This window comes from Drosophila santomea, chromosome 3L (assembly GCF_016746245.2).
Source record: "Drosophila santomea strain STO CAGO 1482 chromosome 3L, Prin_Dsan_1.1, whole genome shotgun sequence".
NCBI classification, from domain to species: Eukaryota; Metazoa; Arthropoda; class Insecta; order Diptera; family Drosophilidae; genus Drosophila; species Drosophila santomea.
Genome location: NC_053018.2, coordinates 5,002,275 through 5,029,590, shown reverse-complemented (window position 1 = coordinate 5,029,590; position 27,316 = coordinate 5,002,275). Strand labels below are relative to the sequence as shown.

Here is a 27,316-nt window from a genome sequence, read left to right as displayed (position 1 = left end):
CTAAGAATAAGCATTGATCATGATTTCGCATTAATGAGGAAAGACTTCTATATTATATACAATTATATTTCAAGGAAAAATTTAATGCTTGTAAGCCAGCTTAGTACTTAAGAGTTATATTAGCATTAAACTCTAAATCATTTGTCCTGCTTTTCCTTAAAACTCAAAGCTTGAATAACATTCGATTTAGTATTATTTTGAAATTTCTTCAAATCAAAACTAACACCTCGCACTCTTTAGTTATTCTCAAAATTTTAATTCGGACTTCAGTAGCTACCCAGCCGCCAGTCAACCAGGCCTATAATAATGCCTCAATTTGTGTTCTGGAGAAGCGATGCCAAGAAGAATCAGCTCGAGCAGATCTCGCCCCTCTGGAAGGAATTGAATGCAACATTTGTGACGTAATATTCATGTAGTATTTACTTCCACTATTCACCTCCATATCCTATATTCCAAATAGAGTCCTCAGCTGGAGTTGGCTCATCTACGCGTTATCTGCATTGGTAATCATCGTTTGTGCCTATTTTGCATATTGTGAGCGCTGCCGCAGAACTGAATCTGTGCGACGTCGACGGGTGATTCGCAGAGCTCAAGAGCGGTAAAATAGTTAAATATAATTGTAAGATTTGATATAAATTTTTACACATATAAGGCCCCCACAAAAGCGACGACCGAATGCGGCTTATCGGGATCACCAGATCTACCGCCATATCATCCTCAGCGTGGCCAAGTACATGAAGAATCCGGATGGCATTCGACCCTTTATAGAGCACATGGAGCAGCTATATCCACTTAGGCACAACTTGGCCGATCAGCAGCAGGTGACCGAGCCAAGTGCTGGAGAAGATTAGTGTGATCCAGGAGTAGAGGTAGAATCAAAAAAATAATTTAGAAACTAAATCCATAGAATTAAAAACTTAGAAGTAGTATGAAATGAAGTAAAGTGCTCTTATTTTTGTTACATACCAATTTTATTTTCTTATAAAAGTGCATAAAGTATTCAATCTCTTATTATTTTTCTCTACGAATAAAATATCAATTATCTAGAAAGGCAAATTTAAAGTCCCACTTGCCAACTGGAGTGTGGGCGCAACTAGATAAATTAATTAGTTTAACCAGGCTCATGCTTTTGGCCAACTGTAATTGGGTCATGCGCAGTGGGAGATTCTGGTCGGCGGTGCCTAAAAATATGCAGTGCTATTTTTACCTGCCACAAATATAAACAAACGCCATGTGCGTTTGTCGAGCTTTCAGCTGGCGAAAGCTTCGCTTTCTCTCGCTTCCTGTTGCTGCCTTTTCCATTTCCATTTCCAGCTGCTCTCTCTTTCGAGAGAGAGAGAGAGAGTTGGCCGAGTTGTCGGGGCGTTAGCAGAAGAGAAGAAAAGCGATGGAAAAGCGGAAAACAGTTGCCAGTTAGACAGTGAGCGCGTCGCATCTACGCACGCATCGAAAAGATTCAGCGGCAGCAGCAGCAGCGCGTTCAGTGGTTGTTGTTGTTGGAAACGGTGGAAGCACACACACACACACACTGACACACAGCACCAACACACGCACTCGAACACACACCAACACGCGGCCAGCAAACACACTTTTCGGCTGGCCAAAAGAAACAAAAGTTTGTTCATCCTTAAGTTTTTCATTGTATACGAATGCCAATCACAATCAAAAATGGAAAATTAGAAAATTACAAAATTTGAAAATTCAAATCTCAAAGTGAATTCAATTAAATTGTGCAAATTACGAGCTGGAGGATAATTGAAAAATCAAGGCACACACCTGCGCACATGTGTCTGTGAGAGGGTCCTGTGTGCGCCGTATGTGTGTGTACTAGTATCTGTGTGAGCACGCCGTTTGGCTGTATGTGTGTTGAAGGCTAAGCAGAAAATCAGCAGCCCACGGAAAAGCCAACAAGTAAAGCGAAAAATTAATGTTGCATGTGCCCCGAAAATCGGGAAATTGAAAATGGAAAATCAGTTAACCGAAGTTAATCGAAAGTTCGACAGTGCAAAGTGACAACGTTTGAAAGATATTTCACTATCGTGCCAGCCAAGCCACAAATTATCTTATCTGGAGAAAAAAATAATCCATTTAAATCAACACCACATAATGCATGCATTAAAATATTATTTGATTGATTCATTAGTGAAAAATACACAGGCTGCTTAAAGTTCTTTGAGGCCCACCGACTTTGGTTAGATATATCTTAAGCCCACATTCATCTAGATATTTTACAGTTCTTGCCTGTTGCAGCCAAAGGGTTAGCAAACAAAGTGATAAAGACAAAGTGTTCAAGACAAAATGTAATCAATACCATTAAATATTATACAAGAAATCAACAAAATAATCAACCGATCAACTGCAAAACCGAGCAATGTCAAGGCAAAGGTTCCCAACATCATGTCCCGTCTAAGGTGAGTAGCTCCTCCGGAGCAGGAGCATCCTGTCGAGCTTTGCTCCAGACGCATCCTACCTCAACACAAAAAAAAAGCGAAGATAGATGGGAAAGAAAAGGGAGCGAGGGCGAAACGAAAGAGCGAACCAAAACATAAACAACCCCGAAAAGAGCGAAACTCTAGAAGTAATGTTCGAAAAGAAATGGCTGGCAAGCACTGAAAAAATTGCATTAGAGTAATAGAATTTTGGGAATTTTCTTCATTTAAAAAAGGCACAATTTGTTAGCTTAACAGAAATGCTCAAAAAGTATTCATTGCGTAATTGCATAATTGTACATATTTTTTGAAAATATTTTTACTTGGTTATAAAAACAGATTGAAATATGACATGACGTGAAACCACATTTACTTTAAAAAGTTTTAAAAAAGGCTAAAGACTTTAAACACTTTTTGGCTTATTTTTCTCCCAGTGCATTCGGTTCCGTTTTTTTCGTCAATCGGAAATGCTGTGCTGTTCTTCTCATCTCCCTTATGCTCGTTCCTTTGGTGGCGATGTAGAGATACGAAAATAGGCAAAGTTTAGCAAAAAACCAAAGAATTTCACTTGGAAAGCTCAATGCAAAGAATGGCAGAATGGCAGCATTCGTTGGGGATTAGCCAAAGCCATAGACTTTGCGCAAATACTGAAAAGCTCGGCCTGAGCGCATCATTTTCCACGCAAATTTCGTTTGCGAAAATTTCAATTTATGTGCGAGCAAACAGGATTTGCAGGATCTATGTATGTACAGGATATGTGTAGCATGCATCAGCCAAGATTATGTATCTGTAACTCGGTCACACGTTACACGTTACACGCTTCTCCTTTTCTTTTTTTTTTGTCGCCCCATTTTATTGACTTTGTCGTTTTATAGGCAATTTGTCTTCTGGCAGCCGTCGATAGGTTTTTGCTGCGTCATAAAATTACGCGCCAAGCGAATGCCCCGTATCCTTATGCTTATCCTTATCGGCAAGGACCGGGTTTTTGGTTTTTGGTTTTGGGCTCCTGGACTCTTTCGCTGCCAAGTTGTTTATATTGTCGTAAATTCGCCTTCAAGGACGCGACAACACCGCACAGTCTGCCTCCCACCGCCCCTCACCCTCCTCCCACAGGGCCATTTTATCGATCACACAATGGGAAATTTCACACGTTGTCCCAAAGGGCTGCGAAATGGGTTGGGAAAGGTACAGTGGTTGCTCCTGGTCTTTAGTAAATTAAGTCACCAGGATATGGACACTTTTACTAAAAAAAATCAATGGAAACATCATAAATCAGGAAGAGAAAAGGATTAATTGAATAAGTAATACATAACCGAAAAGTAAGCATTTAATCTATAAGTTCTTTAGATCTGAAAAGATGTAGGATCTAACCATTCACTGTACATACTTTTACTGAAATGGATTTAACATTTTCGCTTTACGCAGAGAACACTGTGGCAACGGACCCGTTGTGTTGAGTTGCGTTTCGTTGCTCGTCTTTAATTACGTGCGCTGCAATTGGCAGCTTCAAGGTCGTTGCCGTCTTTTGCATAATTAAGGGTCACCCACCGCCACCCAGCGCGCCACCCACTCTGACTCATTGGTGCACCCATCGCAAGTGGCTTTTGTTCTTGCAACACAGTTTCTGTTTCTGAATAATGCAATTGACGCGGGCGTGTGGGCGCTGGCACAGTTGCTATTTTTCACACATGACCAGTCAGAAAACAGAAACCAGCAACCAGAGCACAGAGTCCAGGCACAACTAACAACTGCCGCCGTGCAACGTGCAACGTGCGACGAGCAGCATGCAACATTCGCCGCATGTCCGGCACTCGAGTGCAATTTCCATAGCACACTTCAAGGCTGGCCGCAGTCTAATTTACATGGCAAATGACGCTGCTCTGGCTTTCTCCGCTTTCACTGCTTTCTGTGCTCTCTCCGCTTTGCATTTATGACTCGTGACGTGCGATGGCGATTGTCCGCCAACCTTTTCTTCGCCGTTTTGTGTTTCGACACACGTATTCAATTAGCCCGATAAAGGAAGCAAAATGCCGCAGCTGCTGCAGCCCACACATTTGCATATGAAAGTCCGGGGAAATTCCAGGGTGCTGCTGTTTGTTGGCAGGAAATGTGGGCCGTTTTAGCCTTCAAATAAAACGGTAGCATCAACCTCAGCAGGATATTTTTTATGGAATTACTAATTATTACTATTCTTATAAAGATTATTAATTTTATCTAATTTTATTTCTATTCATTATCATCTAAATAATACTGCTTTAGAAATTAGTTTGTTTAATACAACAATTTAAGCCAGTTATAATTTAATGCCAATTATTTTTAATATGACTGGCTGCTTTACTGTAAAGTATTCAACTTGAGGCAATTAATATTTATTATTCATCTACCGATATGCAGGAATTGTGCTATATATTCTCACATATTTATATCTCTTCTGATTTATGACCACAACGTGTCGCCTTTCGCGAATGTCCCGTGTTTTTTATATTTTGCGGCAGACGAAAGTAAAATTTTGGAAAGTAAAAGTGCTGTTGTTTTTTTGGCGGCTTTTAGGTTTGACAACAAATGGTTGGCAAAGCAGATGAGGCAAACAAAAAGTGTTTCTATATTTAAATGCCTTAACATCACAACAACAAATTCAACAAAACAAATATGTGAGACGAAATTCTAGTCTGCTAATGACGAGCAAATACTCTTTGAAAAAGTTTAAAATTATTAGAATAGGTAATTCATATTGTTTTTAATTTTAATAAAATTAATTTTCGATATACTTTTGATAATGAAAAGCACAAAAACCACATTTAGCCAAGTGAAAGGAAAACACTTTAACGCAAACTGGCGGGGGAGAAAAAACAAAACAAACGCTGGTCGATAGTCGGCCTAAGTGGGCACACCCATTCAGCCTAAATTCCCCAACACTCCCCTATTTTTCTTTCTCTCAATTTTCCAGCCCCTCCCCATTTTTCCGCCCCCCGCTTTTCCCGATCCCCCCGCCATGCCTTCGGCTCCTTCCACGCACACACAAATCGCAACTCTCTGTTTGTCCAGGCCATCGCCTAATTAGTTGTGGGCTGTGACCGCCTTGATTTATATATTTATGATGGGCGTGGCCCTGGGCTAGTGCCAACTAATTGCCGCCGGGCAATACTCTTACCCTTCCCTCTCTTTTAAATGCAAGGAGTAGCTTTCTTTTTTACCCCTAGAAACAGATACAGATTCAAATGCAGATACAGATACAAAACTCGTTCACAGATACACACGTTAATAAGTGTGCATTTGGCAGCTGCTGCGAACAAATTGCTTAAATGTCAAACCGTCCTCAGAGCTTCCGACTGAATCCCGGCCAGACTTGCCAGCTCTTTTAGCGTCAGCTGGCCCATTGAGCCAATAAGCCTTTGGTGCACTGAGAAAAAAATAGAACAAATAGACAAAATCATATTTCAGTAATGCTACAAAACTCATGTTCCTAATAATGTAGGTTGATATACTAATACCAAATATTTACAACTCATATTTTGTATGGTTCAGCTCCTAATTCTACATATTTATATACATCGTTGATTATTCAGCTTCTACACAAAATAAATTATTAACAAATCCACTTATTAACGGCTTAGTTTTATTGAACATTGGGGAAAACGTTTTTAAATTTTTAGGATCGTATGAAGCGTAGCGTAGCTTTTCTAAATAAAATGTTTTGAATTTGCCAAAGCTTACAGCATGCTATATAAATAGCTTATATTATTTGAGTAGTTTTGTAGATTTTTTCTCTGTGTACGCGCATAAAAACCGCATTGTCATAATCCGCGCTTTCCGCACGACCCTCGTCATTGGCTGAATTCGATTCCCCGTTTGCTTATCAATCAGACAGCGAGTAACAGCAACAAATAAACAAGTTGCTGCATTTAATAAAGCTGCTACAGCAACAGCAGCAGCAACAACAACAATGCAGTGAAAAGGAGCCATGGCGGGGATGACAAATTGATGCATTGCCGTATTGATTGAACGACTGGCTTTGCTATTGCCAGTGCCACAATAAACGCCTTGACTGAATGTCAAGTCGCAGCATTGAAATGAATTTCGTGTTGGGTTTTTTCTTTTATTGATCGATTGTTCCAGTCCTCTGTGTGTGTGTGCGTATGTGTGTGTGTTCTGGGTGTATATGTGTATGTGTGTTAATGTGTATTGGTGTGGGGGTAGGATATAGCCGGTATCAGGAGCCAATACAATTGTCCTTAGCGCCGAGTGCCGCCAGTCTTATTTATTACGCATACGTCACGTTGTCGAGTGGAGGTTGCGGATGGGAACGAAACGAAGAGGCCAGCCCATGACTGTGACCTTGCCAATTGTAGCATTGTACAACATCTGCAAACCCTTGCATTTTTTCTTCTGCCATATTCAAGTTATTTCCCGAAAAAAAAAACAGACAATAGAACCTTCGCCTAAGGGGAAATCAGAGTTAGTGAGGCATTCGAGCGCCAGTAAACTCCAGTGGGAAATGGAACAATATAAAACTAAACACGAGCGCGTCGCCAAGTCGCTGTTTGCCCTTGGCCCGAGCCACGCCCCCTCTCTCTATCATCGCCCCCTATCACAGGGCACACCCGCGCAACGCAAAATTGGCCCAAATAAAAGCATTGCGTATACGACATGTGGTACGGCATTTCACAATGCGGTTTATGGCCATAACAGCGGGTAGCACGTGAATTTAAGTTGGCCCAATCACGAACCCCCCGCCGTCATTTATTTTGAGGACGCAAAATATTCAGGGCATTTCCTAGGCAAATTGGATTTCTTTTTATGGCGTTCCTTGGCCAAATTTCTGTTTTGGGCAGCTTATTATTATTGTGCCCATATCGAGAATGAGAATTTTGCTGACACTTTGGGATGAGATTATATTTTGCAGCAACATTTGCCAAGAAAATGAATCCTAAGTTTTTCTAGAATTATATCATGGCATTAAAGAACTATGACTTTACATTACTTTACTTTACTTTTCGTAACTAAATATCTAAGAGGATTGCAATTCAATCAATGCTTTTAGAATGATTATATATAACATTTTTTGGTATTGAAGTTTGCCAAATTGCTTTTGTGGTCGAACTGTTGCATTTTACGATAAAGTTTGCAGCGTTCCACCACTTTAATTGCAATTTGCCTGCAGGCATTTTCGGGTTGACAAAAGTTAGTGGCCAAAAAGTTTGGCTCGGTGAACGTGGCGCAAAAGCAACAGGCAGCAGGACCGCCTGCAAAGTCCTTAAGCTACTGAGTGACAGGAGCTGCCAAGTCTAGCCCGGCGCCACGCCCCCCGCCGTCGCCTTCGACGCCCCCTGCCGAAGGACGAGCATTTCCAGGCATATGCGACACTTGACATGCGTAAGCATAAATTATGCAGGCGCCGCACCAGATGCACTGAGCAAAACAGGTGGCACCATGTAAATACGGTGCAGGAAATACCAATAGTCAGCTGGCTGCTGTGCTGGCGCAACAAAAGTGAAAATGAAAATGTAAATGTAAATGAAAATAAAAGCCAAGGTGAGGTCATGCTTATGTAAAGACGCAGCCACGTGAATGGCGACGATGACGTGGCACCCATCCGCAGCAGCCTTGCCAGCCTGCCACCCACTGTTGTGTCCACCCACTTTTCGTCCTGGGGCCTCCTGCCAACAGGAGGCAGCGTCATCAAACGGGTAGTATCCTTCCTCCTGGGCCTGCAGCTCGCCTTGGCCTTTGTTGCGGTATTTCGCCATTTTGTTTAAACACGTAGCCATCCAAAAGTTTATTTATAGCACCCAAAAGCTTTGCCTGCCATCCTGCCACTGTTATTCACACCCATCTGCCATATATTACATTTGGCATAGTACTTCCCACCTGCCAGGCATTTGTATTTATATATATGTGTATGTGTATATATTTATATATGGTTTTATGACAGCGCCACATTGGATGGTTTTCCGCTTCTGTTTGTGTTTGGTTTCGGGCTCAAACTTGTGTGTTTTCTGAGGCGACATAAACACGCAGGGAATACATATTTTATGGTCCCGAAAGCTGGAAAATCTACAGCGCAAGAAATAAAAACAGGTCGACGGAAAGTCGGGCGCAAACATACAGTGCGTTTCGGCAATGTAGGCCAGTGACTTTATAAGCCCACTTTAAGATTCGTTTTGTGCATATGTGCAAAAGTTTAGAAATATTAAAACATAATATAAATACAAAAGTTAGTTAGCTGAATTTAGCTAGAACTTCTTATTATGTTGTAAAATAATATAATAAAAAGATAACGCCTTTGATCTAGAAATAAATAATATTTTTTATAGGAGTTGCTTGTCAATAAAAATGTTACTCCCCATTATTTTGTGAATTGTTATGGCACTGACCCAGTTTGTTCTTTATTTTCCTGCTCAGTCTTTAATGCATTCCTTTTCCCTTTAACAATCATAAGCTTTAATGGTCAGCTATGTGGGTCAGTTTGATTTCCCACTGCAACGCAAGCTGCATTTCGCCACATTCACAATTCCGTATCTGTGGCTTTTCAAGTTGGTCAAAGGATTTACCTTAGGGCAGGACAAGAGTTGCCCCCAAAAGCAGGCCACGTATTATTTTTAATTATGTCGAGGGCTTAATGGGCTGCCCTGCAATCCCAGTGGCAATCAAAATCTCATCAGCTTGTTAGCGGTTGCCTCGCAGAACAATGACCATATTTACATAATTAATCACTGGCCGCGCTTATTGATTATCCTTCCAAGAAACAGCGCAGCGGGTTCGCTGAACCCAATTCTCCGGCTTCTGTGGGCCTCCGGTTTCCGGTTATTCCGGCGACGAATCCGGTGGTCAAGGGGGGCAGTCATTATGCGACGGGGTCCGCTTAAGTTGGCGGCCATAACAGTTATTTCAGCGTAATTGCAGTGGGCCCAACTGAGTGGAGTCGAGTGGATTTGAATGGGTTGCAGGCCAGGAAGTCATTTGCACAAATGACGTTATTGCGGGCTGCAGCGGCTTTCGCAATGATTGCCAAACAGGTGAAATGATGTGCTACACTGAGAGATGGGTGCGCCTAATGCAATACATTGATATTTATCACCTGACCTCCGTCACCTGGCTGACTGTCGAATCCGATGCCCAGTTACCCCGTTGTCGCTAATTTAATCACCTGGTGGAGCGAAGGAGGGGCGCAAATGACAAACTTGTTACCTCACTCAACGACATCCCCTAATGGCATCCCCATACTCATTCTCATCCTTTGGCACTTGGAGCAGCCCCGTCGATGTCTAATGGCATTTGATAATGGTGTTTGTGTTTGTGTTTGTGTTTGCGTTTGTGTCTGCGTGGAAAATGGCACGATGACGTAGTGCGTGCCTCTAATGGAGGCTGTGGGGCAAAGTCAGTGTTGGCGATTGAAAGTTTTTAAAAAATATATATAAATACATTATTTCATTGAATATTACATTTTTTAATACGTATTAAATCCTGCTATACTATGAATTCATTTCGAAATCAAGTGGTACTTTAGACTCATTTATAAGCGCTTATAAATCTTTACTGGTTTAAATGACACGCCACAAAAACCCATTAAAGTGTCGTTCTTAAAAACTTTAGAGTATTGGAAGCTTCTAGAAAAGAGCCAAGCTGGCAGCACTGCAATGAGGCTCGTTAAATATAGATAGAGTGGGCGTGATCGATGACGCTGGTCCACAAATAGAGACCAAAGCGCAGACCCCTCGAGATTTTTAACAGTTCCAGGCCCTCGAGAGACCAACCCAGTTTGAGCAGCCGGCCAGTGACAGCTATGGCTCTCAAACTGTGTCAAGTGGCACCGCAAAGTGGGTCATTGCAGGCGGGAAAAGTGGGTGGTTCTGCTGGTTCTGGTGGTTCTGGTGGGTGGTACGTATGGTCTGGGTGGCTCTGATGTAGCAGGCAAGTGACGGGCGCAGGATAAGCACGCTTATGTAAAGCGTTTGTGCAGCTAAAAGGCTTTTTCCGCCTGCTGCCGTATGTGGGATAATTTATTGATTGGCTCAAGATGGAAGATTCTGTAAACTATTTATGGAGCGCTAGAGGCTTTTACATGCTACCCTTTTGTTCTTCCAGATGCGCACAATTAGCTTAATACGACAGCAGGACGTGGAGCAAAAACAAAAAAACATCAACAACAAACAGCCAGAATTTACAAGCAAAAGGATAATCACAATCACCAAGCAGCGAAATTAAATAGCTAAACCGATACTAAACAACCGAACTATTATCGAACTATTTTAACTTAACAACTTAAATGTAGCACAACAGAAGCCTTACAAAACAACAAAACCATTTGTGCTGTGCTTTAATTATAGTCGAAAGATATTTCAACCACCCCGAAAAAAAAAAACGAGAGCCCTGAAAACCGCGTAATTATTACACATTAACTAGTTAAATTAATAATCATTATTCTTCCACTTGCGAGTTTGAAATGTGTACATTTTTAAATCGATATTTAAACTACTAGCGAATTATTCAAGCATACAACTTACTGTTTAACGTTCATTAAAACTTAGCAAAGAGCGTTGTGAATTTAACAAACAAACAAATTCATTAAACCAATTAAACAATCCTCTAAGGCAGAATAGAAATTGTACGCAATTACTAGATTTTAAATGTAAGATTTTAGCCCCAAGCAACATTTTTTAAACGAGCTTCAGACACACACACTAGCAGAACCTTATCCTTAACCTTAACCACGACGGCAGGATTTTAAGGGTAACAATCAAATGCTTGGCTCGGCGCCAAAAGGTGGGCAGTAGAAGTTGCGGCCCAAAAAAAAATAGTAGGCAGTAGAAAATTTATACAAATTTGGCGCCAACGGTGGAGAAAGGACGAAAAACAGCGCCAAGGACTCCGACGACCTTCGCGTGTGCAAGCCTCGTTGCACAATAAAGGACGCCACCAACACTCGCAGCCAACCAGACATACACCAACACAGATCCACACATTCACACACTTACCTAGGCACACATAGACACTCACACACACTTACACACACACACACACACAACTGAAGGCACAGGACAATTGCATGGGCGTCCGCCATGACCGGAAGTAAAGTACGGTCACGTCCACGTCCACTGGCCTTTGCATAACAATCAGCCCGCCAAGAAGGTGCGGTGAAAGCGGGAGAAAGCAGCAGTGAAAGCGGGTGAAAGCAGGAGGAGCACCGAGGAAAAGGAGCAAAAACAACGAGCACAGGAGCGCCAATTTCAAACGCCAGCGGCCCGTAAAAATGCAGGAAATGAGCTACCTACAGGATAATTCCAAGGTGGAGGCCCTCACCAAGGCGGTGCTCATATCGATACTGGGCGTGGCCATCGTCCTGTCCAACCTCCTCATAATCGCCACCTATGCCAACTTTAAGGGTACGTTGCACGAATAACACACACGCTTAACACTTTCCACAGGAACATCTCGAACGCGGTTGGGTTTGGCCTAAAACATAATATTTTCATAAGTAACATACTATATGTGTTGAATATCATTTCTTTTGACCAATTAAGTCCACTGTTTATACTTGAAATGCATCCATATTTTTAAATGTGAAAGTGAAAGGAATGAAGTAAAACGGCATCCTACCCAACATTGAAATGTGTTCTTTTGTTGTTGTCTTAATCGCTTTGAAAATTCTAAAATCGAGTGTGCTTTAGAATATTATATGTTCTCCCTTTTTGAATCCTAAACTATAATCCCTTAAATTATTTGTTATTGGATACATTTAAATGCCCTAGGTTACCAAATAGTTCTAGTGAATGTCGTACAAATAGACTCGCCCAAAATTATTGAATGATCCATTTTGATATTATTCTTTGCATTTGCTTATTATTTTTGAATATCCTCTACTTCGTTGCCTAACGATATGTGTGTTCGCAGGACCCACAGAGGTGATCAACTACTACCTCTTGTCCCTGGCCATCGCCGATCTGCTCTGTGGACTGCTGGTGGTGCCCTTTTCCGTGTATCCCGCCCTGACCGGAGAATGGATGTACGGCGACATCGTGTGCCGCTTCACGGGCTACCTGGAGGTCACCCTGTGGGCGGTATCCGTGTACACCTTCATGTGGATATCGGTGGATCGCTATCTGGCGGTGCGGAAGCCACTCAGATATGAGACGGTGCAGACGAAAACGAGGTGAGTTGGGTCTTGAAGTGAATCCCCAACAAAGGGGAAATAGTATTAAATGATCTTATTAAAATAACATTCATAAATTGAACTAATCCTTGATCCTGTGATCTTTAACCCGCAGATGCCAATGCTGGATGGTGTTCACCTGGATATCGGCGGCCCTGCTGTGCTGTCCCCCGATCCTCGGCTACTCGATGCCCATCGAGAACAACATGACGCACATCTGCATGCTGGACTGGGGGAACATGGCGGCATATAGTGCCACATTGGCGATATTAGTCTTAGGTCCCAGCCTCATTTCAATCGTACACAACTACGGCTATATCTTTGTAATGATGCGTAAGATTAGGTCCGGCGAGCCGATACACGATAAAGAATATGCAACTGCTCTGGCTGAAAATTTATCGAACCCTAGTCATATGATGTCATTCGCATTAGTCTTTGCATTCTGGGTGTCCTGGCTGCCATGGATTCTGTTGCGTCTGTATGAGGTGGTCACGGGCGATGTTATCCAAAGTACTCTTATCAACTTCGCCGTCGTCTGGATCGGCATATTGAATTCGTTTTGGAAAATTTTAATCATGACCAGTATGTCGCCGCAATTCCGTATCGCTTTGAGAGTATTTTGCTTAACCATTTGTTGTAAGACTAAGGGCCGTTTGCAAGCAGAGCTAATCGGGTTGGACCCAGATGACTAGAGTTAGATTTAGATTTTCATTCTCCTCAAAAAAAACTACAATAACTATCCGTAATAATACCCAATCCCGAAACCCCCTCCTTCGTAATCCCTTTGAGAAGAACTACAAAGTCCTGCAAGTAAATAATTGGTTGTAATTGCATTGAGCCATTTCCTTAACTCTCTCTCTCTCTATCTCTCTCTCTCAATATATATAAACACTTACTTGCCTGTTTGCCATATAGTTGCATATTTACGGGCCGTTTGGCGCTACGCGACATGCCAATGAAAGCACCACCCACAGCCACAGCCACAGTAAAACTCAAAAACGCAACCACTCAGCCACTCAACCACTCAACCACCATACAGCAACCACACAGAAACACCAAAACCATAGACACGTTGAAAGACATATTCATATTTCTAGACCTAAGCTAAGCTAAGAGTTTTTAGCGTATCCAATTATGATTGATTCATTGATTGATTGATTGATTGCATTGAATTGATTGACGATTATTATTGTGTATTTATGAGCTTACCACGTATATACTTGTACTTAACTCTAGCCATATACATATACATACACATACATATGTAGCAGCGATCTAATTCTAATTCTAATTCGTAGACAAGAGACAATTCACTAGGCAAGTGCAACATTTCCGTTTCCGGTTTACAATTCGAACTTGCTACAACAAAAACAATATACGAAAATCATATGCTATTCGAGCAGCAGGATTATTATCTAACGATTGCATAAGTATAAACCTTTTTCAAAGTCCATATTAAGTAGCATTTAGAATTTTACAAAAAGAAATCGTGTAGAGTTTATTAAACAATTTGCCAAACTTGACGACGGGCCGGAAAATGAGAATTCAAAGTTCGGAAAATCTTCAATCTTCGCACGCTTTGCGAATGCGCTTTAGAAACGACAAAAAAAACCCAGGCCCACTAAACGAATAAATAAAAACACAGCAAATATGTTAAAATCCAAATGCAAATAAGCCCGAAAAGACATTTCCAGTAGTTCGTAGCCATACAAATTAAACGTATGATAATGAAAGGATAGGCTAGTGTGAAGTTTCGATCGTTGTTGAAATCGGTAGCATGAATTATTTTCCGTTTTGGCCGCCCCTGAACGCTTCGATTTGGTGGGCGTTGCAATTTTGCCTAGTTCCCTTAGTGGGTCAAATTCAGTTTCCCAGGCTACGCCGATGAAGCATCCAGGGTCCCAAGTCGAGTGTTTGTCGTTGAATATTGTTGATCATTGTGTTGCATTGATGATATCTTAGCCACAAACATGCCAAAAATGCGAAAATAGCGAAACGAAGCGAATTCGAAGACGAAACATTGTGTATATTTTGTTGTTGTACATTTCATTGATGATATTTTGTACATTTAGTTATAGTTCGAAACTAATTTACACACCAAAGAGCAAGTGTTATCGATTTTTAAGTGTAAGGAAATTGTTAGAGCCGTATAAGCAGATAGCAAGTGGCGTTTCGACAAATATAAACAATGAACGCAGTAAATAAATGCAAAAATGAATTTAATGTGTTGGATGATTTAATTTGAATTTGGCGGTTTTTTGAAACTGCACTTTTGAACACTAAAAGATGTTACTGTTAGATTATGTTAACAGACACTTTAAAGTGCAGGTAGAGATGGCATGTTAAGAACGTTTGTTATGAATATGATATATCGTCTCACGCCAGCGTCTCTAACAGCATGTTTTACTGTAATCAAAACAACTAAAAACAGGAAATACTTAAAACACTTAAAGTATGGAAATTAGAAACAATGATCCCGGCGCCGTTCAATATGGCAACTTCTTCAACTACTATCAGTTCAGTGACGCCACGGAACGCGTAAAGCTGTTGCCAGATGCGGACATATGGCTACCTGCCCTGATTGATGGAGAATCCCAAGGAGATAAACCCTATTTCATCCTGGATGTGGGCTGCAATTGCGGCGTACTCACTCAACTGATGCATAAGTACCTCAAGGAACGTCTTCGGAGAACTGTCAAAGTCCTGGGAGTGGATATAGACCCGCGGCTGATACAACGTGCCACCGCGGAGAATGAATCCCCGGAAGATGTTAGCTACGCCTGCGTGGATGTGCTCGATGATGCAGCCTTTGAATCGGTAAAAACATATATGAAGGAGAATGATCTCCAGAAGTTCGATGCCATTTGCTGCTACTCCATTACCATGTGGATTCACTTGAATCATCATGATCAAGGCCTGCGATTCTTTCTGCAAAAGCTCTCCAATCTGGCAGAGCTCCTGGTGGTGGAACCACAGCCCTGGAAATGCTATCAGAAAGCAGAGAGACGCCTGAAAAAAGCAGGAGAGATCTTCCCTCTCTTCCTGGAGCTCAAGTGGCGATCTGATGTGGATCTGCAGATACAAAATTACCTGGAAGAGTCGCTAGACCGACGGAAACTATTCGAATCCGCGCCCACTAAATGGCAGCGAAAGATCTGCTTCTACAGATGATAATTGAAGTATAAAGAACAATGTTTATATAGGAGAAACCTACTTCTATATTATCATTCCTATTTTAATGACCAGTTACTTGCTTTTGGATTTAAAGACTCAACTGATACGAATGTGTTTTCTAGCCACTAAATTGGGAAACCTTTCAAATGGATGATAACCAAATAAATCTTTAATCTAACAAAATTGAAACTAGTCCACGTTGAGCTTCCTAAAGGAACCTTCAACTCCGAAAAGCCCCTCAAAATCAATTGGTTTTCCCGGACGCAGGCTCTCATCGGTGCCGAACTTGGTATTTTCCTGGAAGAAATCGGCGTATTCGTCCAGCTTCTTCTCCATAGCGGCCACTATTTCCTCCGTGGTGCCATTTTCACCGCCGTATTCCACGGGCAGATATTTCAGCGGTATCTGCTCCGTCAAGAGCCCCATTTTGTTGCCGTGCACAAACAGGCGAGACTGCATTTTCTTGGACATCATGGGCTTGAAAATGTTGAACAACTGCTCGAATCCGGTGATGGTGTTGATGAAGTGCTGTGCCTTCAGACGCAGTGGAAGAGCCTCCTCCGAGAACACAGTGAACTTCTTGGCCATCGACGGCGTCATCTGGAACATGTGCGCGGCAGTAGCGCCGTTCATGTCCATAATAAAAACTACGCCATTGACATTGGCGTAGTCATCCTCCAGGATGGCAATCTCCTGCATTGCCTGGGCCACTTGCATGGCCTCCAGCATTGTGTACTTGTCCACTGACACCAATCCCATGCGCCAGATCGCGATGCGTGGTCCAGTTTCGTTGAGGGGCGTGGGCAGGTAGACGAGGGCACTGTTTGGCGAATTTAAGAGATAAGCCAACGAACTTATTTGTGATTGGAGTCGAAATCCTTACCCCGTTTGATGAATCTCCCGGAACTTGCTATTCCTAGTGTCACTAACTAGGAAATAATCCGGATACTTGGTCTTCAGCGTGTAATACTTATCTAACTTGGACTTGGCCCGCTCCAAACTGTACTTGCAGCCGCGCAGGAAGGCCACCAGAAACTGGTCATCCATTCGGGGATTCAGATGCGGCTGCTGCTCGATCCATGTCTTGAAAGCTTGCAAATCCGCCTCGAGACGTTCGGGATCCTCCTTGAGCTGCTCCTTGGCCGCTTTTTGCAGCTCCGGCGTGAGTGGACGGATTTGCGGAGACATTTCTAGGTCGATTTCGTGAGGAGGAAGTACTAGTGAACAGCTCGGCGATTCTTGGGGCACTACCTGTCCAATCTGCGTTCTATTGATGGTCGACTTTACGGAGCTTTATCAATTAATTGATAAGCGTCCGATTGGGGGCCATAAACCAAACAAAGACAAACATTGTGAATAGTACTAAGATAAGCGGCGCATTTCATAAGGAATACTCCAGTTTAAATTAGCCAACGATCGGGCAACCGCGAAAGGTTTTAGAATACATAATTAGCGAGTTTTATTTGGGGTTTTCATTTCTGGAAGGGATAGTAGTCCAAGCCGGAGTTGTAGTTGAACTTCTTCTTTTGTTTCTTCTGCGCGGCCGCGACAATCTCCTGCACATCCTTGCGATACGCGGGTGGCAGCATCTCCTCGTGCAGCGTGCATGGCTTCTGCTCGGGCTCCTCCACCTTGAAGATGTAGCGCCTTATGATGTCGATATCCCGGCCAAACTCCTCCTTCAAGTCGGCGATCTTCGTGGGCGCGGTATCGAAGGCGATGGTGAAGTGGGTGCCTTCGCGGTGAACCACACCATGCTCGCTGACTTTGTGTGGCAGGGCGCGGGATCCCAGGTTCTCCAGCTTTCGGATGATGCCTCCCTTGTCCAGGATGGACTCTGCCGTTCGCCTAATCACGGAAATCAGTTCGGGCTGCGGGCAATGCACATTTCTTATTTACATTTATGTAACTGCCGGTGGATTTCATGTGCTACTCACGCGGGGCAATTGACGAAGCACCAGTGCTAGTTCGTATGAAGGCATTGTGGCTGGTGGATTGTAGCAGCTGGGAAGTAAGTTGCTTTGTTATATTCACAATCTTTCTTTTAAGTTTTAATTCATTAAAGAGTTTGCAGCAAATCTAAAATAATTGTTGACCCACCAGCTGATAGTGTTAACAGCTGTTGCACGGAAAGTACTAAAAATGAATTAGCGCCTGGCGCACATGGCACACTCTACAGTGTGTCAAAAACTATGGCTTAAAAAATAAATAAAATATAATTCAAAAACTAACATTTAGCCATTATTTTGCCAGCTTAAAACCACTAAACTTTTTAATAGGGCTGTATCGAACTGAAGGTTAGCATTTTATATTAGTTATAATTAGCTATCATGTAATCTTAATGCATACTTGATTTATCTGTTAGAACCCCAATAATCTAGCTAGTCTAAAGTAAACGCCAAGTTATATTTGATTAGTACTACACGTTACCTTATTATATTATATATTTGTTATAAATAATAATTAGAATTAACAGGTGTTGCTGAATGGGTTTATAACCCCGCTAGATGCTAGGGCGCTGTCGATCTCTGGTTACACTGCATTCAAGGTATGGTTTCCTAAACGCACACTGGTCACACTGTGTTTTGATGCCGAAGTGAAAAAAGCGAACGGAAAGTTGCGAGCGGATAAAATTGTTTTTTCGCACGCCAAAAAGGAGAAACAAATGCTTGCGTTGTGTGAGTGCGGGTGTTCCAACTGTGTGTGTGTGTGCAAATGTCGCCCGAATTATGACGCATACGAAAGTGCAGGCGCTAAATAAAACCCGAAATTGCAAGCAGTGGCAACTGCAAAGCAAATGCTGAAAGCAAGTTAACACAAAATACAAAAAAAAAAACGGTGGCAAAGGAAGAAGAAGAGTGCATGCACTCGGCAATTGCGTTTACTTGTGTGCGTGTGTGTGCAAAATTATGTAAATACAACAATAGTAGAATTCCAATTGTCCTCTCTCTCTTTCTGCTTTTCTCAATTATGAAATGCAGTTGCATTGCTCTCTATCTCGCCCTCTCCCTCTGACTCTCCTCACTCTCTCTTTGCGCATCGAAATGCCAGTGCATAGAATTTTCTTATTTTGCACTTAAACAAAACTCCAAAAAAAAAAGAGTTTAAACTCCCATTAGCTATAATTTCTTTCAACTTCATTTTTCTACCTGCCGCTGCAACTGACACGTCTGCATTGCCACTCTTTTTTACATGCTTTCTTACCTGCCCAACCACCGAAAAAAAAACAAAAATGAAATATATCTGACTCGAATTGCTCTCTTTCATAGAAAATTAAACATCGCGTCGCGCAACGTTGAGAAAAAAAAGAAAAACAAACGGAAAATGAAAACGAAAAAGCAGCCATAAAATTAATTAACCTTTGCGGGAAAATATAAAACAAAAACGAATAAAAGTTCTCATCTTTTGCTCTCTCCCTCGCTTTCTACCTTTCTCCCTCTCTCCTCATCGTCTGTGGATTACATTATCTTCTGTGGATTATTATTATTATAACAACAACAACAACAACGGCAAATACAGTGGCAAGCGGATCGAGCAGAAGCAGCAGCAACAACAAACTGGCCGAATCGGAAAACTCAGCGCAAAACTCCAACAACATGAGTTGGGGCACCGAGCTATGGGTGAGTTTTCACTGTATTCAGAGGGGCTATAACTTCAGATAAGAAGTCGTATTTGATTCATTAAACATCGGGTTCTATTATGAATCAATTGTTCAGGGGATTTAGTTTAGAATCAAAACAGTTGCGTACTTTAGTTTGATCAGAATGTATAGTTCTCTTTAGCTCTTATTTTCTTGGATACTTCAGCGGGCTATATCTTCAGATAGGGGGTACATATTGAAATGCTCTAGGAAAGACATATCTTTGCTTATACAGTTTATAAATGAAAACCTTTAAAAACAGAGATCTTTGTAGAAGTATCAAAGCAAAATCATTTAAAGAATGCTTTGTTATAACAGGATTTAAGTATCTTTGACTATTGCCCAAATTGCTAAACGCTTTAAAGATATTTTTTTAAGCAGTTACCAAAAATTACAAATTGCAAGCAATAAAATTTTAAGTGATCATTCAAACCTTCTTGATTTGACAAGCACTTGGTCAATCAAATTATTTTCCAACTACCAGGGCTTAAGCTCGAAATTCCGGTTTTGAAACAAGCACTTGGTTCCTGTCAGAAAACCCTACATTTTCTAATTGGATAACCAATCTGAGTGAACTTATGCGTGGCAATTAATTACTATTTCAATGTCATCGGTTACCCATAGGAAAGCCACTCAAATGCTCGAGCAGTGAGAATTTTACAAATTGCTTCCCATAAGCCAAAGTGCAGGCAAATGTTTTAAGAACGCGCGCTTAAAGCGTTCGTCTCTTTCTGCCGCTGCATTGCCGTCTCTTTCCGTCCGCCAACCAAGTTGGAACTCGAAACTTTATGAAAAAAAAACTGGTTTTGCGGGTTTTATGTAAATTGCTGCCATATGAGCACGGCCAGCAGCAGCGTGCGCCTCAATCCAATATATGTACACATATATACATATATAAATGTATATTTCTCGGATATATCTGCTTTCTTGTTGTTTTTATTTTCTTCGTAGTTTGTGTTCTGTTCGCCGGAGACCCCACATTCCACTTGGATCCATCGGATTCCGAGTACCGGGTCTCCACATTATTATTATTATTTTTTTTTTTTTGGTTATTTGTTTTTTCCGCTCTGTCTATGAGCATTCTCCGCCTCACAGCTGTTTTTCTACTGACGCTTTTTTCATGTTTCGTTTGGGCCGAGGGCGTTGACACGCCCAGCTAAAGCTTACCTGCCTGTCTATACAGGGATTTATAAAAAAGTGTAAAAAAACAGGAAAACAATTTTTAGCTTACCTCAGCTGCCTTTTTTCCGCCGCTTTGGGCCGATTTAGTTTTTGCTGATTTCAATTCAATTCGGATACTCGAATATCGATGGGTTGCACATGCCTTCCGCCTTTCGGGGGTAGTTTTCCTTCATCAGACAGACAGCAGCCGGCACACCCTCTAAATGTGCTCTGGTGTGCGTGTGCTCGTAGGTGTGTGCGCTCCTGTGTGTGTGAGCGGAAAATTCGCCTCGAATGAAGAGGAGGTGCCCCGATGTCAGGACCAAAATTGCAAGTCTAGACATCGTTTTGCAATCTGTTAGCTGGCACATTGTACACTTTTTTTCGCATAGTTTTCCCCTTTTTTAGTTGCAGGGATCTAGCCAGTCTCTAGTGTTGGTTTTGGGCTCTGAAAAGCTTACCAAGTGTTTGTCCACCGGATTTGCATGGGGCTCCAAACGGTTTGAAATGTGGCGGAAACTAATAAAATGCAGCTGGTCTTTAGAAAAGCTATTATTAGAAAATGACAAATGTAGCTCAACATCTATTTTAAGAACTGGCAACTGCCTATAAAAACTCAATTCAAAACTAGAGTAACTTGCGAAACGAAGCCGAACCTTAAATATAAACAATCATTATAAACTCAATAATAGAACAGTAGAAAAAACAAAGCCGCACATTCTCAAGAAAATAATAAACAAATTCTTCTCAGGTTTTATGGTCAATTCAACATTGTTCGAGTTTTTGCTTTATTCTCGACTTCGCGACTTTGTTTAGTGACTCATGTTAGTGGTAGAAATCCAGTTTCTACCGCCCCTCCACCGATTTTCCGCCCACCACATCTTTTGCAGACTCAATCACGAAGCATTGTTCGCTTGGGCAAAATCAGTAGCAAAACGGGCATTATGTTTCAGATGGCCGAAACTGTATATTCAATATTTGCATAATGATTTGCACGCCACACGGAGAAATACTCGATATGCCACTTAACCCAAAGAAAGTGTAACCAGAAAGATTTCGGTTAATTGAATTTGTGCATGGAAAGCGAGGCGGACAAAATTAAAAAAAAAAGGCAATAATATTGTACATTTATAATGCAGTAACCACCATGGCCTATGCCCGCCACACCCCCTTTTGTCCAGTTTCTTGGCTAATAACTGCGGCGATCGAGCGCGTGGCTAAGCGGGTCAATTGTGGGGCCAGAAGAAGCCAACAAGCGCCAGTCGTCGTCGTCGGGGGGGGAAAAAAAAACTTTCTTTGCATTTTTCGAATGCCCATTTTTTTACGTACGAGATTTTCACTTTAATTAAATTTAAAGCATGCGCCGTCCGCTGCGACTCGTTGCTTTGCATATGCAAAAAAAAAATGCCAAACGTAAAAAGTTGCGCCACCACAGAAACTTGGTTAAATAAAGTCGCTTTTTGTTAGGTATTTATTTCGACATTTGCATTTGATGGGAATTTCTTTTTCGGGAAAACACCCCGCCCACATATCTCCCACCTTTTCCCTCATCTACCTCGCTCTTTCTCGCTGCCTCTTGGATTTTCTTGTGTCTACAGAGCGGGCCTAAAAATAGTCCGTGTTTTTGTAATTTCAAAGTGCGTCGGGTCTAGACAAAGTATACTGAATTAAAGATGGTTTTGGTGCCAGCAAATTCGTTAGTTTCTTTATAATAAGTTTTAAATAACTGCTTTCAGAACTTTGATATATACTTTAAGGAGCTTTGCTTCCTTTCCAGTAATAAATACTGGGACTTTATATACACGTAACTAATAATAAAGTCGTCACCAGTTTATCTCGAATAACTAAATATTCCCTAGAACACTTTCTCAGAATTGTAATGGAGCTGTAACTTTTTCTAATTTATTTGCCTTTGAATATGCTTGCTCCATGAAGAATTTGTCTTCATTTGAGTGCTGTGCTCTGTCATACCCTATGTAATCAGCTGGATTTTCTAGAGCACTCTGTGCAGTATCATTCATACCGATGACTGACCGGCTCGTCTGCACTTTTTTACACCCGTCCTCACAATTCCAGACCTCTGTGATCCACACTTGGCGTTCAATGCCATCGAGTCGAGTGGAGTGAAGTCGAGTGCAGCTGTTTAATGTTGTCGAGCGCTGTGTAAATAATTTTCATGCAATTTGTGCTGCTGCTGGTGATCGTTTTCGATCAGTTTTCACATGACATTGAGAGGCCCAAGACGGCAAACAAAATAAAACCGAAACATTCACCGCGACGAGAGCCGAGAGCCGTTCACCCGAGCAATTAGCAAATAAGTCGTAATGTATCGAATTGGGGAACGACTTTAGGTTCGCGTTGCCCCAAGTTGTCCCAACTTGTTGTGTTGAACGGCCAAAAAAACACGGCCAGACTACAGATCATAAAGCATTTTTTATGCGTCCGGGGTGTGGACATGCTGTTGCAAGGAACTGTTCACTGGCGTGCTCCATAAAAAACGCAAGAAATATAGTCGAAGCTCGTATATCCGTTCGCAGCAGGTCGTTTCCGAGGGGGAGGACCTGGGGATGAATGCTTTTCTATTTCTAACGTGTCCGCCATGATTGAAATTCTATCACCATCACCCTCTTTAAGACTGCACTTGGTCTTCGTTTTGGCCTTCCCTTTCCTTAACCGAAAAAATGTGTACGTAAGATCTCCTTGGGCACAATTCCAATTAAGCGAGGGCAAGTGTCAGGGCCGGGACATCCAGGGAGAATTGGGGTGGACTCCTGGCTCAAGGCCATGACCAGCCAGCTCCGTGGGTCTCCTTCACTTGTTCACGTCCTGCGTGCAAAACGCACCCTATCTGAAAAACTCAATCTGCATCGCAAACGCCAACGCCCTCTTCTCCTTATCCTTATCGATTTTTCTTTCCTTCTTTCTTGCAATATGTCGCCCTAATATACAATCAAAATAGTTTCTGTCTTACTCAAGGGATTTTTCCAAGTTCACGCTCGCCACGGGGGGTTGCAAAAACATTTTCGCTGATTTTATTGCATCCGGATGCGAAAATGGCAGCTCAACCGAATTTGGCGGCAATCCGAGACGTCGTTGAAAAGCTGACTAAGGCGATATTTATTTGGCGAATGGCTGAAGGGTTCCGAGTATGGGGCTAGTGTGTAAATCGTTTCCATGAGTGGCTCTAGTTGAAAATATTCCTAAAGCATGTTTACCAGAATTTGTTTGGGGAAGTACGTCGAAAAGTGTATGTAAAGGGTTTGGATGGAAAATAATCTAACGAGCAAAAATTAACTGTATAAATTATAGCTCTCATATTATTTAAGTTTCTGAACTTTGCTTCTAGAATACCCGAACTACAGAACGCTTATTTTTGACAGCCGTGTTATCTGAACATTCCACTGAATATCTCTCACCATCCATCCACATATGAGTATCCTTCTCCGTGTTACTCATAAGTCTCGCCTCGATTGCGAATTCTATTCACATCGCATGGGGCAGTGCATTGTAAAATTATTACTTTTAACTTTTTGTTTGCATTTTTAGCATTTCGCACGTTTTGGCTCGCGTTGCCATTTTCCAAGTTGTTTTTTGTGATCCGTCTGTCGTGGCGTCTATTGATTTCAGTAGCCTTCAGCCAGTTTGCGCCGTATGCATACTAAACAGCATTCAGATACGTTTGCCAATGCAGCCAGAAAACCTTTTAAAATGCAAATTGCAACCGTTGGAGTTTGAAATAAAAATCGATTGTGGCGCCTGCCTGCGGTGACCATTTCAAATTTGTGCCACTGCCCCGGGATTTTTGCCCCACATGAGAGTAATTATTAACATCAAATATTATGCCTCTGGTTGAAAACATTTCAAAGATAAGCTTCAAATTCTTGTGCGATAAACACGTACATTACGCACTCACTTCCTTTCATGCAGAGCCTTCTCTGATAAGTTGACCAACTTAAGCTTAGTTTGTCCCTGGTTGTGCAGATAAGTGAGTAAAAATATATTTTAGAAATATTTCCACAAACGTTCATTCTGGAATAAATAAATATTAATAGTGCTAAGAACGTGAACGGAATGCTGCCGAATTTTTCTATTTCGATGATTAACACCACAGCGTTTCCAAAACAAATCAATTTGTTGCCACTTCCAGTGATTCAGATTTTAGTTTTTATTTACAAAGACCTGCTGCTGATTCAGCTGGAGAAACATCTTGCACGGAATTCATTATAATTATTTAAGGTCTTGGAGTTTTTAGGTTCACTGAGCATGTCGTTTCCGTTTCCAGTTAGTTTAGTTTGTTTTTTTTCGTTTGTCGATGTGTCAGAAGAAAACTTATCAGCAAAGTCACTGGGCCAGTCGTATGTGACTAAATTGAATGAACCTGTTGCTGGTCATAAAATCTATATAGACACGCACACCAACAGGTGACAAAAAATCCCTGGTTCAGTTTATTCAATTTGTGGTACTTTTTTTTATCGGTCGGAAGTAGAGGGATTGCCTCGCCCCGTATCAAAAGTAGATTAAGCACCCTATCAAAATGAAGGAAATATTGCCTTTAATAGAAGGAATCATACATTGCAGTCATGTTTTGCAAGCATATACATATTTATTTATTGTAAAGATATACAAATATTTTTTCGAATTTTAGGAAAGTAAACCTAACCATATAAATATTTTCTAAAAGATAACACTTTTAGTACAGTTTGCTCATCAAAAAGTGACATTGAAAAATATTTACTTATATTTCACTCAATCCTTTCAAGATGTTTGCGCTTTGTTAGCATATGCAAATTTGTCTCAAAGTGAATTATCTCACCTACAAACATATAAAATATTAATAAACATTGTTCTCCATGCATTTTTGACTAGAGTATGTGAAATTCAGCGTTTGGTTTTCCAGCCAAACAATTTTTGTTTGACTAAGCACACTCACAATCGCCTATAATAAAAGCTCACACACATATCATATCATATCAGCAAAGGTTAATAAGTAAATATTAGTTAGACATTAGATACACAATGTGGCCGGTGCTACGTATCTCTTAGAATATTTTTTTGTTTTCGTGGTTGCCTGAGGGGAACAAAGGCCAAATTCAATTATAGTGGCGGGTAGAAACAACATGGCCAATTTGGGTGTGGTTCGAATCGATGGCAAAAACTATAGAATACAAAATCATGAATCAAAGAATTCGATTTTGGCTAATAATTAAAATTCCACGCGAAGATTTACGATGTCTGCATAGAAAACTAAATTCGCTGGAGAAAAAACAATCGCAAGAAAAGATACATATCAATTTCAAATCGAGAACCTTAGATAAAAATGGTCAAATTATTAATTATATTTTTAGCTGGTATCTCTGTCATTATTGGAATTACGGAAATTATTATACAATAAAGCATTTTTATCTGTGCTTTGTAAACATATAGTAATATGGTGGATCTAGCTCGCTATGAAGAATTATTAGTTTGTTTGCCAGCTCGATAAGAACGCTTTTCCGTTGCCCATTATCAACAGGTTCGCTGGGCTCAACTTTGACCCTGCGCTGTCAGCTTTTGTTTGGCCTTTTTTCCCTTTTTTTATTCCAACATTTATTAATTAGTCTAGAGATTTATGGACAGGCGGCGATAATTCATTTACGCCTTCTGACTTTGCCGGCTTTCTGGGGCATGGCGACATGTGGCCGCTGATGGCTCATGACCAAGTCAAGTTAATGCCTGGAGAGCCCTCCTTTCGAGTGGATCTGGATTTGCAGAGGGAGAGTGTGCCATTTTGCCAGAAATCGGCAACACAAATCGGCCACAAATCACTTGAAATTGCAGTTGGATCGGGCAACCCCGTTTCTTATTGTTTTCTTGTCCAAAATGCACTCCAACTGAAGTGGTAAATGGGACGTCATGGCAACCGATGCCCTTTGTTCTCAATTCCCTGTGCACATGCATGGGTATACAGTATACATACATATATGTACATATATGAAAATGTGCCCTAATGCCAGTTTGTATCACGTCTTAGCCGTTGGATCTAGCAACACGTTTCATTATTTACATCCATCCAGCTAGTTGATAAAGAGACGCTTTTCTTTTGAGTCACCCACTTCCTCTGACTGACTCACCCGAAAGGGGGTGGCATTGCCGCCTCCTGATTCCACTGTTGCTTCCACCCTCCCACGCACAACAGCCGTATGACTCATCAGCTGAGCCCGTTTGTCCTTCAGACCCACCCAAAGCCACCCAAAACCCTACCAACCACGAGCAAAAACCCCCATGTAATGCCGCTTGCATTGCGGCAAAGTGCTTGATTACGATGTTTGTTTAATACTTTTTTTTTCGCTGTGTGCGGCATGCGACAATGTTTGTTCGAGGGGATCACTGCAGGAAATGGGTGTTTAAAAAAAAGGGTGAATTTTTCCTATAAGCCTCCTTATAAATTATACAAAAGGCTTCTTCATTGTTACCTTTTTAATGTTAATAAATTTACTAATTCGAAAAAAACTACGTTTGGTATTTATTATATTTTTTTAAATTATATATCTTTAAATTCCTTAAATTATTTTTCGAGTGTCTTGCTATCGTGAGGAAGCTGTCACAGCTTTGGCCCCATTCAAAGCAGCTTTTTCCGCCTGCTGGAAGGCAAGTTCAAAGGCAGCTGGCGAGGCACGGGAATCACACAAAGGACTGGCTGTGGTCCCTGTTTCGTCATCAAATGTTATGCAAAGTAAAGAAAAACGAGGAATTGAGGACGCAGCCCCGGCTTCGGCTTTTATC

The 27,316-nt window shown here is 41.5% G+C and overlaps 6 protein-coding genes across 15 annotated transcripts in view; 4 read left to right on the top strand and 2 right to left on the bottom strand.

Annotated features, from left to right (window-relative positions):
* Positions 1-180: 180 nt before the first annotated feature.
* Positions 181-1,004, top strand: LOC120448737. Its single transcript, XM_039630916.2, has 3 exons — positions 181-401; positions 461-598; positions 653-1,004. The coding sequence occupies exons 1-3, from the start codon at positions 307-309 to the stop codon at positions 849-851; spliced, it is 432 nt and encodes a 143-aa protein (XP_039486850.1). The 5' UTR covers positions 181-306; the 3' UTR covers positions 852-1,004.
* Positions 1,005-1,414: 410 nt separating this feature from the next.
* Positions 1,415-14,213, top strand: LOC120449000 (G-protein coupled receptor 52). Of its 5 annotated transcripts, none has more exons than XM_039631268.1 (5): positions 1,415-1,615; positions 2,235-2,411; positions 10,515-11,812; positions 12,321-12,579; positions 12,695-14,213. In XM_039631268.1, the coding sequence occupies exons 3-5, from the start codon at positions 11,680-11,682 to the stop codon at positions 13,269-13,271; spliced, it is 969 nt and encodes a 322-aa protein (XP_039487202.1). In that variant the 5' UTR covers positions 1,415-1,615; positions 2,235-2,411; positions 10,515-11,679; the 3' UTR covers positions 13,272-14,213. The 5 variants fall into 5 exon arrangements, with proteins under 5 accessions (XP_039487202.1, XP_039487205.1, XP_039487204.1 ...); XM_039631271.1 differs by having other exon boundaries at positions 1,416-1,483; XM_039631270.1 differs by having other exon boundaries at positions 1,418-1,505.
* A 747-nt stretch (positions 14,214-14,960) lies between these two features.
* Positions 14,961-15,769, top strand: LOC120447537 (probable RNA methyltransferase CG11342). Its single transcript, XM_039628981.2, has one exon. It carries the CDS (start codon positions 15,034-15,036, stop codon positions 15,748-15,750), a length of 717 nt encoding a protein of 238 aa, XP_039484915.1. The 5' UTR covers positions 14,961-15,033; the 3' UTR covers positions 15,751-15,769.
* A 160-nt stretch (positions 15,770-15,929) lies between these two features.
* On the bottom strand, positions 15,930-17,122 carry LOC120447536 (alpha-tocopherol transfer protein-like). Its single transcript, XM_039628980.2, has 2 exons — positions 16,637-17,122; positions 15,930-16,573 (listed from the first exon to the last, which is right to left on the bottom strand). The coding sequence occupies exons 1-2, from the start codon at positions 16,939-16,941 to the stop codon at positions 15,943-15,945; spliced, it is 936 nt and encodes a 311-aa protein (XP_039484914.1). The 5' UTR covers positions 16,942-17,122; the 3' UTR covers positions 15,930-15,942.
* Positions 17,123-17,187: 65 nt separating this feature from the next.
* On the bottom strand, positions 17,188-17,872 carry LOC120447538 (probable 28S ribosomal protein S6, mitochondrial). The gene is made up of 3 exons (XM_039628982.1): positions 17,854-17,872; positions 17,691-17,757; positions 17,188-17,624 (listed from the first exon to the last, which is right to left on the bottom strand). The coding sequence occupies exons 2-3, from the start codon at positions 17,733-17,735 to the stop codon at positions 17,226-17,228; spliced, it is 444 nt and encodes a 147-aa protein (XP_039484916.1). The 5' UTR covers positions 17,736-17,757; positions 17,854-17,872; the 3' UTR covers positions 17,188-17,225.
* A 439-nt stretch (positions 17,873-18,311) lies between these two features.
* LOC120447535 (formin-binding protein 1-like) overlaps positions 18,312-27,316 on the top strand; it is a 31,710-nt gene continuing 22,705 nt past the window's right edge. For all 6 annotated transcript variants that reach the window (XM_039628979.2, XM_039628975.2, XM_039628978.2 and 3 more), the window contains exons 1-2: positions 18,312-18,431; positions 19,273-19,373. In XM_039628979.2, the coding sequence (XP_039484913.1) occupies positions 18,419-18,431; positions 19,273-19,373 (114 nt within the window). In that variant the 5' untranslated portion in view covers positions 18,312-18,418. The remainder of the gene's footprint in view (positions 18,432-19,272; positions 19,374-27,316) is intronic.

Bases quoted from the DNA above. Each gene is read 5' to 3' on its own strand.
- LOC120448737 (XM_039630916.2), top strand. From the start codon at position 307: ATGCCTCAATTTGTGTTCTGGAGAAGCGATGCCAAGAAGAATCAGCTC. The intron at 402-460 runs GTAATATTCATG...TATTCCAAATAG, and splicing joins TTGAATGCAACATTTGTGAC to AGTCCTCAGCTGGAGTTGGC. The intron at 599-652 runs GTAAAATAGTTA...TACACATATAAG, and splicing joins ATTCGCAGAGCTCAAGAGCG to GCCCCCACAAAAGCGACGAC.
- LOC120449000 (XM_039631268.1), top strand. From the start codon at position 11,680: ATGCAGGAAATGAGCTACCTACAGGATAATTCCAAGGTGGAGGCCCTC. The intron at 11,813-12,320 runs GTACGTTGCACG...GTGTGTTCGCAG, and splicing joins CACCTATGCCAACTTTAAGG to GACCCACAGAGGTGATCAAC. The intron at 12,580-12,694 runs GTGAGTTGGGTC...TTTAACCCGCAG, and splicing joins ACGGTGCAGACGAAAACGAG to ATGCCAATGCTGGATGGTGT.
- LOC120447537 (XM_039628981.2), top strand. From the start codon at position 15,034: ATGGAAATTAGAAACAATGATCCCGGCGCCGTTCAATATGGCAACTTC.
- LOC120447536 (XM_039628980.2), bottom strand. From the start codon at position 16,941: ATGTCTCCGCAAATCCGTCCACTCACGCCGGAGCTGCAAAAAGCGGCC. The intron at 16,574-16,636 runs GTAAGGATTTCG...TTCGCCAAACAG, and splicing joins CGGGAGATTCATCAAACGGG to TGCCCTCGTCTACCTGCCCA.
- LOC120447538 (XM_039628982.1), bottom strand. From the start codon at position 17,735: ATGCCTTCATACGAACTAGCACTGGTGCTTCGTCAATTGCCCCGC. The intron at 17,625-17,690 runs GTGAGTAGCACA...CATTGCCCGCAG, and splicing joins TGCTTCGTCAATTGCCCCGC to CCCGAACTGATTTCCGTGAT.